Source organism: Carcharhinus amblyrhynchos, chromosome 27 (assembly GCF_965287045.1).
Source record: "Carcharhinus amblyrhynchos chromosome 27, sCarAmb.v2.hapA, whole genome shotgun sequence".
NCBI classification, from domain to species: domain Eukaryota; kingdom Metazoa; phylum Chordata; class Chondrichthyes; order Carcharhiniformes; family Carcharhinidae; genus Carcharhinus; species Carcharhinus amblyrhynchos.
The window spans coordinates 28,489,845-28,505,681 of record NC_137350.1 but is presented as its reverse complement, the minus strand read 5'-3'; the positions used below and the strand labels follow the sequence as shown (position 1 = coordinate 28,505,681).

The 15,837-nt window shown below is 45.5% G+C and overlaps 1 protein-coding gene across 1 annotated transcript in view; it reads right to left on the bottom strand.

Annotated features, from left to right (window-relative positions):
- Nucleotides 1-285: 285 nt before the first annotated feature.
- dhx58 (DEXH (Asp-Glu-X-His) box polypeptide 58) overlaps nucleotides 286-15,837 on the bottom strand; it is a 42,028-nt gene continuing 26,476 nt past the window's right edge. Inside the window, exons 9-13 of the mRNA XM_080213404.1 lie at nucleotides 10,458-10,607; nucleotides 8,359-8,520; nucleotides 5,483-5,673; nucleotides 3,236-3,329; nucleotides 286-2,038 (exon numbers count right to left, since the gene is read on the bottom strand). Coding sequence (XP_080069530.1) covers nucleotides 1,823-2,038; nucleotides 3,236-3,329; nucleotides 5,483-5,673; nucleotides 8,359-8,520; nucleotides 10,458-10,607 — 813 coding nt within the window. The 3' untranslated portion in view covers nucleotides 286-1,822. The remainder of the gene's footprint in view (nucleotides 2,039-3,235; nucleotides 3,330-5,482; nucleotides 5,674-8,358; nucleotides 8,521-10,457; nucleotides 10,608-15,837) is intronic.

The following is a 15,837-nucleotide window of genomic DNA, read 5'->3' as shown; positions in this document are numbered from 1 at the left end:
GGACATCTGCCGTCCTTACTGGGTCTGGTCTACACATGTCCAGACCCACAGTAATGTGACTGACTCTTAAATGCCCTCTGAAACAGAATGGGCAACAAATGAAAGTCCAGCCAGCAACACCCACATCCCATGAAAGAATAAAAATAACTGATTCCAGAAATGGAGAATTTACACAAACATTAAAAGGAGAGAAAAAGAGAGGGGAGACTCAGTGCTTTTGGTGTTGAAAACTAAGCTACAAGGAGAGGAGAATGGGCAAAGCAAAGTTCTTGCAGACAGGAAATGTGTTCACATAAGATTTTTATTAATACAATAATTTCGCCGGATGCAACAAAAATTATCAAAGACAACAGTTGAATGTGACAATAAAAATTGCAGCAGGAATTCATCCCAGTGCCTGTTTGATTTTCTCCAACAAAGGAGAAGTGGGCAGGATTTTCCACATCTCCCGCTGTGTGTTTCACCACAGTGGCAGAGGCCATTGGCCAGATCTTCCAGTCCCACTGCTGTCAACAGGCTTTCTGATATAGCAAATCTGGTGGGACTTTAACCTGGTGTTGTGAGACTTCTTACTGCACCCATCTCTGGACCACAGGAGGAAACGGGAGCACCCGGAGAAAACCCACACGGACATGGAGGAGAATGTGCAAACTCCACAAAGACAGTCACCCAAGGCTGGAATTGAACCCGGGGCCCTGGCACTGTGAGGCAGCAGTACTAACCACTGCGCCACCCTTCCACCCAGGTGACATGTTAACCATAACCGCCACAAATAGCAAACATGCTTCCCACCTGAAATCTAATTCTGTAAAATAGAGAAGTGCAAAAATTGTTCAGACTGACTGATATTCTATGGTGTTGAATATTAAGTGCTCTAACATGCTGTGTTGTGTGGACAATTCTGTGATAATTAAGTGCACAACCATTTAACATATATTAAATTCCACTGGAGTTAATTATCCTGTATCTACAAAGTGACATTAGCATAAGCAGCATGGATGACTTGACTGCCTTCAAAGCCATTGACTCCACACCAATGTTACAATCTGAAGACAGTGGGCAGTCCGTCACCACTTCACTGCAGTGAGAGGCTGGACCTTAGCAATAACATCTTTATCCCAGAGGATAATTTTTTTAAATAAAGAAGAGGGGGCAGTAGTTTTATTTTCAGATTTCATTTCAAGAATTCAGTAATTATTATAAGCCCCACACAGAAGTAACAATAATCTTAATCCATAATTTTAAAGTAAGCTTCTCACTCCCTTCTCCGCATAAAAGTAACAGTAATCTCAATTATAGAATCCTACATTGCAAGAGGAGGCCATTTGGTCCAATTATTCTGCACTGATCACAATTCCACCCAGGCCCCATCCCCATAACCCCATGTATGTACCCTAGCTAGTCCCCCTGACACTAAGGGGCAATTTAGCATGGCTAATCCACCTAAACCACACATCCTTAGAAATGTGGGAGGAAACCAGAGGAAACCCACGCAGGCACAAGGGAGAACGTGCAAACTCCACACAGTGACCCAAGCCGGGAATCGAATCCAGGTCCCTGGCGCTCTGAGGCAGCAGTGCTAACCACTTGTTCTGCCGTACCGCCCATATTCAGTAACCTTAATTCCGTAATCTTAATTCTAAATAATGCTGTTCCCTCCCTCCCTTAGTTGGGTTTGGAAAATAAAGAGATTCAGAATATGTATTGTTAGCTGAAATGATTATACAGTTCATTTCTGTGAAATCTTTCTTCCTGTTGCAAACTGGAGGCTGTAAATTCATGCCCTAATTAAACCCTGATTGTGGTTAAATATATGGAGATGTTATGGACTAATATCTAGCTTTAAATTAACATAATCCGCGAGGAGATCTGAATGGTTTCTTTCACAAAATTCATAGTAGTTGAATTCTTCCATCTGACAGGGAACATCTTTCCACTTCTTGAATGTTCTTCTCCCCATTGGCAGCTCAACCACAAATTTCTTAATGCACAAACTGGGAATGGGCACAGACTTGTAGATCATCTCCATTCCCCATTCCTGTGTGGAGAGGCGGAGTACACAGTTAACCTAACAGTATTTCAAAGTAGACCTTGTGAGGCCGCTACACATCCCCCAAATCAGCAGTGACCATCAATGGGAGCTTCACAACTCAGATCATAGAATCATCCCACAGTACACAAGGAGGCCCACTGAGCCTGTATGGACAGCAATCCCGATCAGGTCCCATCCCCGTAACCCCATATACTCACCCTGCTAGTCGCCCCTGACACTAAGGGGCAATTTAATTCCAAAGATTTGCGGGTTAGGTTGACTAGCCATACTAAATTGATCCTAGTGTCGGGGTGGGGTTAGTGGGGTAAATATGTGGGGTTATGGGAATCGGGTCTGGGTGGGATTATGGTCACTGCAGACTCAATGGGCCAAATGGCCTCCCTCTGCACTGTAGGGATTCTATGATCCTGTGAATTTAGCATGGCCAATCAACATAACCCGCACGTCTTTGGACTGTGGGAGGAAACCGGAGCACCCGGAGGAAACCCACGCTGACACGGGGAGAATGTGCAAACTGCACACAGGCAGTCACCCAAGGCCGGAATCGAATCCGGGTCTCTGGTGCTGTGAGGCAGCAGTGCTAAAGCAGTGTGCTGCCATGCTAAACAGGCATTAGGGTCTCAGGTTTGTAGAGCAATATAGGCCAGGGTAAGTAATGTGGGGGAGGGTTTTACAAGCAGGGGGGTTGTAAAAAGATGGGCGCAGGGGGCTGGCTCCCAGTAGTCCCTTTCCCAATGGCGAGAGCCTCAATCAGGTGTCAAGCCTTTAATCGAGAGACCAAGCCTTCCCCGTGCAGTGACAAGATGGCTGCACTGTGTTAGCTACCAGGCACACCATGGTGACCCAGCTGGGTCAATGGTAATGATGGTTATTAGTGGTCATTAGTTAGCCATTTAAAGGCCTCAACATGAAGATTGACCATCGGTCTTTCCAACCAGAACTCAATGTTGGAGGAAGGAGAGAAGGTGACGGGATTCGGGTGCACTTCCACCCCACATAATTACAGGCCCAAGCTCGCCACCAGTGAGAGCACAAGATCCTTTTTGCAAATCCCACTCATTCTAAATCATTCTAATTTTCAGATATCCTGATTTTAAAATCACTAATGCAGTTACTAACTTTTACTCTCACGCTATCATTGAGTGGCTGGTCTGGAAGCAGAGTTGAATGGATTTTACTCACTTGACCACATTTCCGACAGCTCACTGACCCGCCTGGTTCCCAGTCCTCAAATTTTCTTGGAAGGTTTATTTTTCCAGATACCCTGTAGTAAATTCTGCGAAGACAAAGGAGGCAAAAGTGAACATACCAAACATTTATTTTCAACTGGAATCAATGATTTGATGACAGGCTGTTGGCTTGTAAGAAAGTTACTGCTATAACTCTGGGCGATTTGAATCTTTGTATAGATTGGACAAGTTTGGGGACAGAAATGGTGGCAGTGGTTGGCATTGCTGCCTCACAGTGCCAGAGACCTGGGTTTAGTTCCTGGCTTGGGCCACTGTCTGTATGGAGCTTGCATGTTTTCCCCATGTCTGCATGGGTTTCCTCCAGGTACTCCGGTTTCCTTCTACAGTCCAAAGATGTGCAGGTTAGGTGCATTGGCCATGCTAAATTCTCCTCAGTTTACTCGGACAGGCGCCAGAGTGTAGTGACGAGAGGATTTTCACAGTGACTTCATTGCAGTGTAAGACTACTTGCGACTAAAATAAACTTTACTTTTTTATTTTACTTTGTACCATTGAAACCTTTTGTCATTTTGCCTCTCCTGCCCTCCAACAATCACAGGCCTTCCCTCTTCTTCACCTTCTGACCTTTTCTGACCTTTCCATTGCATAAAACTTATTTGATTTCGAACTTTCCTCAGTTCTGATATTAAGTCACAGGTCCAAACGTTTTACTGTTTCTCCCTCCCTGGCCCGCTAGGTTATTCAAGACACCTCGGGGGCAGTGTTCAGACCTCATGCATTCATATGTAAAACATACTGGGGCCATTTTGCGGGGGTCAGAGAGGATTTGAAGATTTAACACTGGCAGGAACCCCCTTAAAGATTCTCCCAGCCCCCGCATCCGCACGTAGAATTCGACAATGCAGAAGGACGCCATTTGGCCCATCAAGCCTGTACCAACAACAATGCCACCCTGGCCCTATTCCTGTAACCTCACACATTTACCCTGCTAACCCGCCTGACACTAAGGGGAAATTTAGCATGGCCAATCAACCTAACCCGCACTTCTCTGGAGTGTGGATGGAAACCCATGCAGACACAGGCAGAATGTGCAGACTCCATGCACACAATAACCCAAGGCCGGAATCAAAGCCGGGACCCTGGCGCTGTGAGGCAGCGGTGCTAATCACTGTGCCACTGTGCCACCCATTCATTTAAATATTCAGGGCGGAATTTTCCAGCCTTTCACACCAGCAGGACTTTCCAGTCCCACTGCAGTGAACAGAGGTTTGGCTGAGCGCCAAATTCCCCATCACGTTTGCAGTGCCCAAGGGGGGAGGGGGAGGCGGCGGCGGTGCCTGGGGGGGGGGGGTTAAAGTTAATCCCTGCTCCTGGGATTCTCCGATTCTCTCACACCAGGGCGCTGATGGCCACACCAGGATGGGGGAGCTCAGAGACCATTGGGGTCCCCAGGGTGGTCAGACACAGTGGCTGGCAGTACCCATCGGGCATTGCTGAATGGGTCGTGGAGCATGGATCCCCAGGAGTAATGGTGGAGGCAGGTCTGACCCGTCCCTCGTCCCTTCCTTTTTGTCACAGCAGGTTCACAGAATCCTTACACTGCAGAAGAAGGTCACTCCACCCATCGAGCCTGCACTAACCACAATCAGACCCAGGCCCTGTTTCCATAACCCCACACATTTACCCTGCCAATCCCCTGACATTAGGGTCAATTTAACATGGCCAAAGCCACACATCCTTGGACTGTGGGAGAAGACTGGAGCGCCTGGAGGAAACCCATGCGGACATGGGGAGAATGTGCAAATTCCACACAGACAGTAATCCGAGGCCGGAACGGAACCTGCGTCCCTAACGCTGTGAGGCAGCAGTGCTAACCACAGTGCCACCATGGATTCCCCTCAGTGGCAAAAGCACTAATTATCCTTTACCCACCATCACCTCGGGATCCAAAATCCAGAAAATCCCTGTGCCTGCCTCACATCCGGTCCTGAGCTTCCCTAGATATGGGGTCTGGCGTTTTCTGTTTCAATGCTAGGGATTGTTTACCATTCCAGCACTGTATCAGGGCAAAACGTCAGAGGGATGAAGTGGGTATGGGAGGGTTGAAAGACTGAAAGGGAAAGATTCACAGGGGAGGGGAGAACAGAAGGAAAACTCAATAGCATGGCATTTATGAAAGCACACCCAGTGTGATCACCACAAAAAGTTAAGCATCAGAAAGAGCTATCTGCAGACTTACTTAAAGTTTGGGTTCACATTAACATGGTGCATGCCCTCAATGATCTGAATGTCACTGGCATGGCACACTGCCTCATTGCAGTCCCGGCAAAAAAACCTCACGTCTTTCGGAGAGTTTCCCAACTTTGCGGCATGTTGCTTCCGTTCTTTAACTTTGCGGCTGACTATACCTTCCACTTGCAGCTCTCGAATCTATAACAGAACAAGCAATTTGAGTTAAAGTGGCAGCAATGTGACTTCCCAACCAGATGTTCCAGCCTCTTCTGTCACTCTAGTGCCCAGGATTACGGTACAGAAACAGGTGTCGTACCCTGTACAGGCAGGAACTCAATGCGTCTAAAATCTGTCCACAGGCAAGCTGTTAAAACAGCTGCTGAAAATTTAGCATTTGGACTATGGATAGTATCACAGAATCCATACAGTGCAGAAGGAGGCCATTCAGCCCATCGAGTCTGCACCGAACTCCCTGAAGAACACCCTCCCCCATCCCTCTACATTCAGCATAGCTAATCCATCAAAGCTACACAACTTGGGACATTAAGGGCGGAATTTTACCGGCACGTCCGCTCAAGGTTCGTACGATCCACCTGAAGCCAGTGGAGAATGCTGTTCTCCGAGCCCCGCCCACCCCCGGAATCAGGGCGGGCACGCTGGAAGAGTTCTGACCTATGGGTTAATTTAGCATGGCCAATCCACCTAACCTGCACATGTTTGGATTGTGGGAGGAAGCTGCAGCATCTGGAGGAAACCCACGCAGACACGGGGAGAACATGCAAACTCTCCATGGTCAGTTACCCAAGGCTAGAATCGAACATAGGACCCTGGCACTGTGAGGCAGCAGTGCTAACCACTGTGCTACAAAGTCCAGTCTCCAGCAGCTATCTAATTAATTATGAACATTGGTGAGGGTACCTCATAGCATTCTGTGGAATTCACATTTCTCATTGTTTAAGAACAGAACAGTACCTGAAAACTATGAGGTTTCCAGGCTGCCTGTATCTCCATGTTTCACATTAGATAAAAAGAAAAATCGGTAGCCGTTAATAACTTCCCATTGTATCACTACAGCCTCTTCCATCAAAAACACTAACTTACCGTCATTGAATAGAAGCTAGTTTTAGGGATTACACAACTATTACTCCAGGACTCCATAGATCTATCAGAACCACCAATCATCAGCCAGCCCGAGATCCAGCAAATCATCAAGCAGTCAAAATACTTAATCTGTTCCAGTTTCAAAGTTCACTTGAGAACAAACCTCCTGGATATTTGACTGCAAGAAGCCTCACAACTGGCTGTGAACCTTTCACTTTCTGAGACCCTCCCTCAATTAGGAATCATCAAATCCATTCAAGAAACCATAGGCCTGCCACTTGGGAGACCAGAAATAGTAAACCAGAGACTAAATAATCTGTAAAAGTGAATAATCTATCTGTATTCAATGTGTGTGTGAGAGAGAGAGAGTGTGTGTGTGTATGTGTAAGAGTGTGAGAGAGAGAGACAGACATTATATTAATTCCAGATAAACATCTGAAAATATAAGCACTTACTCATTTTAAACTGACAAAAACTTGCTGCTAAATTATTTAACTGGAGTACCTACTCCAAGGGCAAGATGACATAGTGAGAAGTTTCACAATATCAGATTAAAGTCCAACAGGTTTATTTGTTAGCACGAGCTTTTGGAGTGCTGCTCCTTCATCAGGTGAATGAAGAGGTGGGTTCACAAACAGGGCATATACAGACATAGACTCAATTACAAGAGAATGGTTGGAATGCGACTCTTAACAGGTAATCAAGTCCTTACAGGTACAGGCAATGCGAGTGGATAGGGGGGTTAAGCATCGGTTAAAGAGGTGTGAACTGCAACATTGGGGGCAGCACTTGCCCTTTCAAGATGGTGCCCAATCACTTGGCAGCCTGACTCGCCATCATGTTTAGGCCCATCTCCCTCAAAACAGAAATTCACAACTTTACCAAAAATTGACTAAGTGTGGGACGATTACAGTCCGGTCCATGCCAAAAAGACCAGCCTGGATCACTCCCATTTTCTTGCCCTTACAGTCATCCTTCACAACCAAACACACCTGGAAGTTGCTGCTATTGGGGATTAGGGACAAGCACTGGGACAGGCAGAGTAGTAATGAGTGCAGATCAGATAGGTAAATCCGCGAACCCCAGATCCCAGGTTACTCATAACCAACGGGAAATCCACTGCTTCCTGATATTCAGCTTCCTAAAGCACTCTCTTTGCTTCATTGGTTTTCAAAGTCTCCGATACCACAACTTCAATAACACCACATCCCCCCACCCTCCGCGCAGCCCTCCACGAACCTGTGGATCCCAACAACACAGCAAAGTCACAGAATCATAGAATCCGACAGGGCAGAAGGAGGCCATTTGGCCCATCGAGTCTGCACTGATCACAGTCCCACCCAGACCTAATCCCCATGACCCCGTGTATTTACCCTAGCTAGTCCCCCTGATACTAAGGCGCAATTTAGCATGGACAATCCACCTAACCCACACGTCTTTGCACTGTGGGATGAAACCGGAGCACCCAGAGGAAAGCCATGCGCACAGGAGGACAATGTGCAAATTCCGCACAGACGGTGACCCAAGCCGGGAATCGAACCCAGGTCCCTGGCACTGTGAAGCAGCAGTGCTAACCACTGTGCCATCCCAAACATTGAAATCATTCTCTTGCTGCCACAGGGTCCATCTCTCTGCTTTGTATAATGTTCTGAAGCAAGAGGAAATTGTATACATTGTATTTCTGGGCTACACAGAATTGCATAGTGGCCGATTTTGCAGCAACATTCACCCCGTTGCATTGCAGTGGTAAAAAGTTTGTGCAAAATGATTCAAGTGCCTTACCTTCAAACAGTATTCACCCAGAGGCATTTCTTGTACAGCCTCTATTGCACGTTTCATAAGGCTCTCACGGAACTCGTTTGTAAATTCCCGTTGGATCTCTCTCCCTCCTTGCTTAGCAACCACGGAGTAAGTGCTGTTCTCAGCTCTGGCTCGTCCTCTGGCCTGGGAGAAGAAGGCAAAGTGCAAAGATTATCAAACGGGCAAGAGCGCCAAGCGCCAGTCTCTCTGACAAGCAGGGAATTATCTCTGCGGTCACCAACTTTTTTTTAATTCATTCGTGGGACTTCTATCCAATGTTATCCTGAGCAAACCCATCAGGAACTATACCTCAGCAACCAGACTAAGGCTAACAACAGTTGACTTTTGGGACTACGATGGAGTACAAAATTCATGCAAAGTGTTGATGTTGGGCATCTGAAAGTCAGAGAAAAACGCTGGATACGCTCATCAGGCCAGGCAGCATCTGTACAGAGAACAGACCGGTTAATGTTCCAGGTACAGATCTAGTTGTGAAGGAAGGTTTACACTCTAAAGCTCACCTGACACCCACTGAGTGTCTTTAAGAGAGAGATAGATAGGTTCTTGATTAATAAGGGGATCAGGGGTTATGGGGAAAAAGCAGGAGAATGGGGATGAGAAAAGTATCAGCCATGGTTGAATGGTGGAGCAGACTCGATGGGCCGACTGGCCTAATTCTTCTCCTATGTCTTATGATCTTATGGCCTGTGCTTTATTCTATTTCAGAACCCAATCGATTTTACCTCTTTCCATAATGAAAACCTGTACACTTTTGCTCTTTACTGAATCGACTTAGCTAGTGCCCACTACAGTAGTTGGCAGTCTAGCCAAAAGCTAATACCACTTGATATGTTAATCCAGTGTCCTCCCTCGCTTGTAATCATTTCTCTAGGTCTACTACTCTTAGTTGTGCTGAAAATGTGCGCCATTGATTCCCAGCACGATTTAAATGTAACAAGTTTGAATCGTGGTCTGTTTTATATTTCCAGTGAAAGTATATTTCATTTTGACACTGGTCAGTGATCTACGACTGATTCTTAGTCAACATGGGGAGCAGCATGATGGCACAGTGGTTACCACTACTAATTCACAGACCGTGGGACCCAGCTTCGAATCTGACCTTGGGTCACTGTCTGTGTGGAGTCTGTCCATTCTCCCTGTGTCTGCGTGGGTTTCCTCCAGGTGCTCTGGTTTCCTCCCACAGTCCAAAGATGCGCAGGTTAGATTGATTGGCCATGCTAAATTGGCCATTATTGTCCCAAGATGTGTGGGTTAAGTGGATTAGTGGGGTAAATGTGTGGGGTTACGGGGATAGCGCAGGGGAGAGGACCTAGGTAAGATACTCTGTCTAAGACTCAGTGCAGATCCGAGGGCCTCCTTCTGCACTGTAGGGATTGTATGGATTCAATCAACATCTAACGTAGAGTTTGCATTTGTGGCGATTGACAGTCTGTGATTCTTGGCTGAGAGAGAGGTCACACCATACAGTGGTTAGCACTGCTGCTTCACAGCTCCAGGGTCCTGGGTTCAATTCCCGGCTCAGGTCACCGTCTGTGTGGAGTTTGCACATTCTCCTCGTGCCTGCGTGTGTTTCTTCCGGGTACTCTGGTTTCCTCCCACAGTCCAAAGTTGTGTGGGTTAGGTTGATTGGCCATGCTTAGAAATTGCCCCTTAGTGTCTAGGGATGCGTGGATTAGTGGGTATAATATGTAGGGATAGGGGGGTAGGGCCTGGGTGGGGTTGTGTTCGGTGCAGGCTCGATGGGCCGAAGGGCCTCTTTCTGCACTGAAGGGTTCTATGATCTATGAATTCTATGATGAAATAAAGCAGCTTTATAAGTACCCTTTAGCCTGTGTGATCTCTTAGGCTGGTTTCAATCACCCGAGAGTATGGAAGAGGAATTTGCCAGAGCATCTTATCCCTAATTGGCCCTGCATCTTTTCTCTGCAGGCCTAATGGACCAGATGGTGGTGTACTGCATTTAATCTTGTACAATGGTGCCTGTTGCAAAACAGGACGAAAAGCTAAACATAAAATTGTACTGTGATTAATTCCACATTCTGCATTTCACATTGGTTTACCTGAACCATAGCAATCTCATTGGTGATAAGTCCATAGCGGATGACCACGTTGCATTCTCTGATATCCAAGCCTTCTTCCGCAACACTGGTGGCAACGAGGAGGTTGATGTCGCCATTACGGAATTTCCGGATGACATTGTGTTGCTCTTGCTGTAACGTCACAAACACACAGGAAACACTGAATATCAAATATTCTGAACACTGTTAACTTTCCGTAGACATCATAACAAAGTCTAAAACAAACTAGACTAAATGTCAGAAAATTAGAATGGGAGGCAAGTGCATTCCACAATTCTCAACTTTCTTTTAATTGTTCCAGTTCTGATGAATAATCACCATCCAAAACACTTGCAGTAAATTGCAAAATCTAAACTGTTGCATTGCCCTTTCTGCTGCCTTTATTGTTTGACTTAATTTGATTCTTTGTGACATGTATTAGTATACAGTGAAAAGTATTGCTTCTTGTGCTGTATACAAAGCATACCGTTCATAGAGCACAGTAAGAAGTCTCACAACACCAGGTTAAAGTCCAACAGGTTTATTTGGTATCACAAGCTTTCAGAGCGCTGCTCCTTCATCAGGTGAGTGGTCAATACACATTAACCTGGTGTTGTGAGACTTCTTACTGTGCCCACCCCAGTCCATTGCCGGCATCTCCAGTTCGTAGAGAAGGAAACGAGACAGTGCGGAATGTAGTATTACAGTCATAGCGAGGGTGTTGAGAGTTTAAAAGAGAATGAAGTTTTAGAAGTATAGAATGAGAGTAAAAGATAGAATTAGAAAGTATGCTGGGCGCAGCTTGCAAGAAGTCGCCTTGCTCCAGTGCCATCTTGGAAAAATATGGAGGTGTAAGTACAGTTAGTTCAATAATTGGCTGTGAGTCCATGGCTAGATTCTTATCACTGTTCAGGCTAGTGGGATTTTCCCATCCCACTGCAGTGAACAGAGATTTGGCTGGACGTCTAATTTTCTGCCCTTGCTGCAGTGGGAACATGACCTGAACGGCCAGTAAGATCACGCCCCACATGTTAATCTGTTCTCTGCGCAATGCACGACAAAATGATGATGAGACTGAGATTTCTTTTCCCTTACATCTGAAAAATTAAGCACTGAAGAACAGGGTGACACACTTTTTGGAACTTGTAAAGTTGATTTTGAGGAGGTTTTGAGTGATTTGAAAGATAGCCACATGTGCCATATTATCGCCAAAATCTGGCTACCATTTACGCTGATGGGACTGTCTGATCCCATCGACAGTGTATAGAAGATAGGAGCAGGAGGAGTCCAGTTTGAGATTCATGATAGGAAAAGCAATGGCCTGGTGGTATTATCGCTAAACCATTAATCCAGAAACTCAGTTAATGTTCTGGGGGCCCAGGTTCAAATTCTGCCACGGCAGATGATAAACTATGAATTCAATAAAAAAAATCTGGAACTATGAACTACTGATGGCCAGTTTCTCTGCAGTTTAGTTACCAAGAGAGGCAAAACTTGAGCTACTATTGAGCAAAAGCTATAATTATAATCATGCAAAGCTAACAGGCAATTTCCATTACACGTGGACATCTGAGGAATCATAAACGGGGCTAGCTTTGTAAAATGTTGCTTGTACATTGCCCTTATCATTCAAAGACCACTCTTTGCACTTCCTCAATGTCAGATACACTCTTACTGATCCCTATTTTAAATAACTTGGCCCAGCTTCACTGTATATTCTTGAACCAATTCCTTTCCATCAGGGAGACTCGATTGTCAGGAAAACCTATCTGGTTCTTTAATGTCCTTTAAGGAAGGAAATCTGTCATCCTTACCTGGTCTGGCCTACATGTGACTCAGAGCCACAGCAATGTGGTTGTCTCTCAACTGCCATCGGGCAACTAGGGATGGGCAATAAATGCAGGCCAGCCAGCAACGCCCATATCCCACGAATGAATATAAAAAAATTATTTTCACCATTTATACAGCACAAGAAATTCCCAAATCACATTCCCCTAAGCAAAACTGCTGTGAAACTTGACTAGTAATTCCAATAACTACATCCCAGTGTTAGGTGCAGTTAATGTTAGGGTGAAATACAATGATCATGCTATCAGCTGCCATTGGGAGTTGCAGGAGGGACAAAGTCTCCCTGATGGAAAGGAATTGGTTCAAGAATATACAGTGAAATTGGGCCAAGTTATTTAAAATAGGGATCAGTAAGAGTGCCTCTGACATTGAGGAAGTGCAAAGAGTGGTCTTTGAAGAAGGAGGATTGAATGAATGATAAGGGCAATGTACAAGCAACATTTTACAAAGCTAGTCCCGTTTATGATTCCTCAGATGTCCACGTGTAATGGAAATTTCCTGTTAGCTTTGCATGGTTATAATTATAGCTTTTGCTCAATAGTAGCTCAAGTTTTGCCTCTCTTGGTAACTTAACTGCAGAAAAACTCCAACAAACTGTTTCACTGCTAAAGAAACTGTAAGATTTGAAACTCATCCAATAAAAAAAATCATTTTTTCAGCGTTTTAAAGCATTTACCAACTTCAGAGCAAACCTGCGATCGTTCAGTTTCTGTAGGTTTTACGAAGTCATTTTGTTTGACTGGTAAAGGTAAGTTACCGTAGCCCCAGACAACCATTTAATCCCGAGGATCACCGCACCTCAGGTGAGGGGCAAGATTGAGAGGGAGAACCTTCGTGAATAACCTCAGCCAGTACGGGAATTGAACCCAGGCTGTTGGCGTCGCTCTGCATCGCGAACCAGCCATCTGAGCTAAGCAACCCGATGCAGCCATTTGGAAAACATCATTGGAAAGGATTGAATGGTTGGGTGTCAAGATACTAGCCTCAGGCGTGGTGGCCCCAATCAGGTTACCAACAAGATCAAGCGCTTTTTTTAAGTTTATTTATCAGCGTCGCAAAAAAACCTTTGCAACTGAAGCATTTGATTCAGAAGAATCCAGAAGGGTAGAGACTTTGTAATAATTTAGCCTGGAGAATTTCCCAGTGCATCAGCTCATTTGGTGATGTGTGAATAGTTCCTGAGTACAGCGGTGAATCTTTGTGCCAGGATCCTTTGATCAAACTGTTCATAACACTCGGCAAGTAGTCTTCAGAGACCCGGCTGTGCGAGCAGCTCTTTTCTCACCCCGAAGCCAACTGCCTTCAAATTCATTACCAGCAGTTTTCTCTCAGCAATCACACTGGAAAGAGGCAGACATCCTCCAAAGAGATTTGCCTTGTCCTGTGCCAACTTAATCAAGTGATATTCCATTAACGTTTCCATTGTAAGGCTGCTTAAAACTCCATTGTATATTAGTCAAGCAGGAATAGCTTGCATTAAATTCAGTGATGTATTTTTTTAATAAAACACATTTAAATGAATGAACCACTTGTAGGCATATTTCCGTGCCCTGCGATGAACAGGAGTGTTAGACGGAGTTAATGGAATTGTTTAAATTAGCACATTTGTTATAATTTTGCGAATGCTAGGATTCATTTTGCAGCATCGTTAATTGTACAAACTCATCCGAGGGGGTCAGATGAGATAATGGCAAATGCAAAATATTATCTGGTTTGATTATTCAAGTTGTTCCATGTAATTTAGTTGACGTGCTGCATTACCCCTGCTTCCGTGAAATCTGTGGCTGTCTGCCACGATCCATGTGTAATTTTACTCTTTGGTTTTTGAAAACTTCTGGAGAAGTTTTCTAATTTCTAACAAACTATGGGGCTGGAGGACTTTTTTTTTGGGTGGGGGTTATGTCACTCTCGCTCCCCGTTCTGGAATTGTTCCTGGAGTCTTTCCTCACTATCTATTATTTGGGCGGCACGGTGGCGAAGTGGTTAGCACTTCTGCCTCACAGCTGCCAGCATCCATAGGTTCAATCCCAGCTTGGGTCACCGTCTGTGTGGAGTTTGCACATTCTCCCCATGTCTGTGTGGGTTTCCTCTGGGTGCTCCAGTTTTTTTCCCACAGTCTAAAGATGTGCGGGTTAGGTGGATTGGCCATGCTAAATTGTCCCTTAGTGTCAGGGAGCCAACAGGGCAAATAACTGGGGCTACAGGGATAGGGCCTGAGTGGGATTGTTGTCGGTACAGGTTCAGTGGGCTAAATGGCCTTCTTCTGCACTAGAGGGATTCTATGAATGCTTAGCAGCAAAGTTGGGGCTGAAGCTGAAAGATATGAATCTTACACTGCTTCTTGAATGCTATCAATCAGACTATGTAGGAGTCACCCGGATGGTAGTTGGGAAATGTACGGAGCTTCCTCAGCCTTCTCCTGCTTCCTCCATAGCTGCTCTCTGATGTCCCTGAACTTGCCCCTTGAACTCCTTCTCACCCAGCTCTTCATCACCCTGCACCGACACTCCAACATTCATTGACATCAGGAATGGCCACCTCCCTCAGACTCTGTCCTTCCTCCATTCAAAACGATCACCCTGATATTTTCACTACTGTTTTGGTATTTTTTATGATATTTTTATTTCTAATATATTTCTAAAAACTGGAATATCTGACGCTAGAGGTGGTAAATCTCCTAAACTGACCCTTTTCACCATCAGCATTATCCTCTCATCAGAAGCAGGAATGTTTGCCAGTGATTGCACAATGTTCAGCACTACTACCAACTCCTCAGATACTGAAGCAGCCCACGTTCAAATGCAACATCTAGACAATATCCAGGCTTGGGCTGACAAGTGGCAAGTAACATTCACATCACACAAGTGCTGGCAATGACCATCACTAACAAGAGAGAATCTAACCATCACCCCTTGACGTTCAATTGTGCTACCATCATTGAATCCCCCATCATCAACATCCTTGGGATTTCCATTGACCAGAAACTCAACTGGATTTGCCACATAAACACAGTGGCTACAACAACAGGTCAGAGACTAGGAATACTGTGGTGAGTAACTCACCTCTGACTCCCCAAATCCTGTCCCCATCTACAAGACACAAGTCAGGAGTGTAATAGAACACTCTCCACTTCCCTGGACGGATGCAGCTCCAACATCACTCAAGAAGCTTGACAACATCCACGACAAAGCTGCCCATTTGATTGGCACCACATCCACTCACTCCACCAACGATGCTCATTAGCAACATTGTGTGCTACCTACAAGATGCACTGCAGAAATTCACCAAAGATCCTTGGACAGCACCTTCCAAACCCACAACCACTTCTATCTAGAATGACAAGGGCAGCAGATATATGGGAACGCCACCACTTGGATGGTGATACACGGGAACACCACCACCTGCAAGTTCCCCTCCAAGCCACTCAGCATCCTGTTTGGAAATATAGCGCCGCTCCTTCGCAGTCGCTGAGTCAAAATCCTGGAATTCCCTCCTTAATAGCATTGTGGGTCAATCCACAGCACGTGGACTGCAG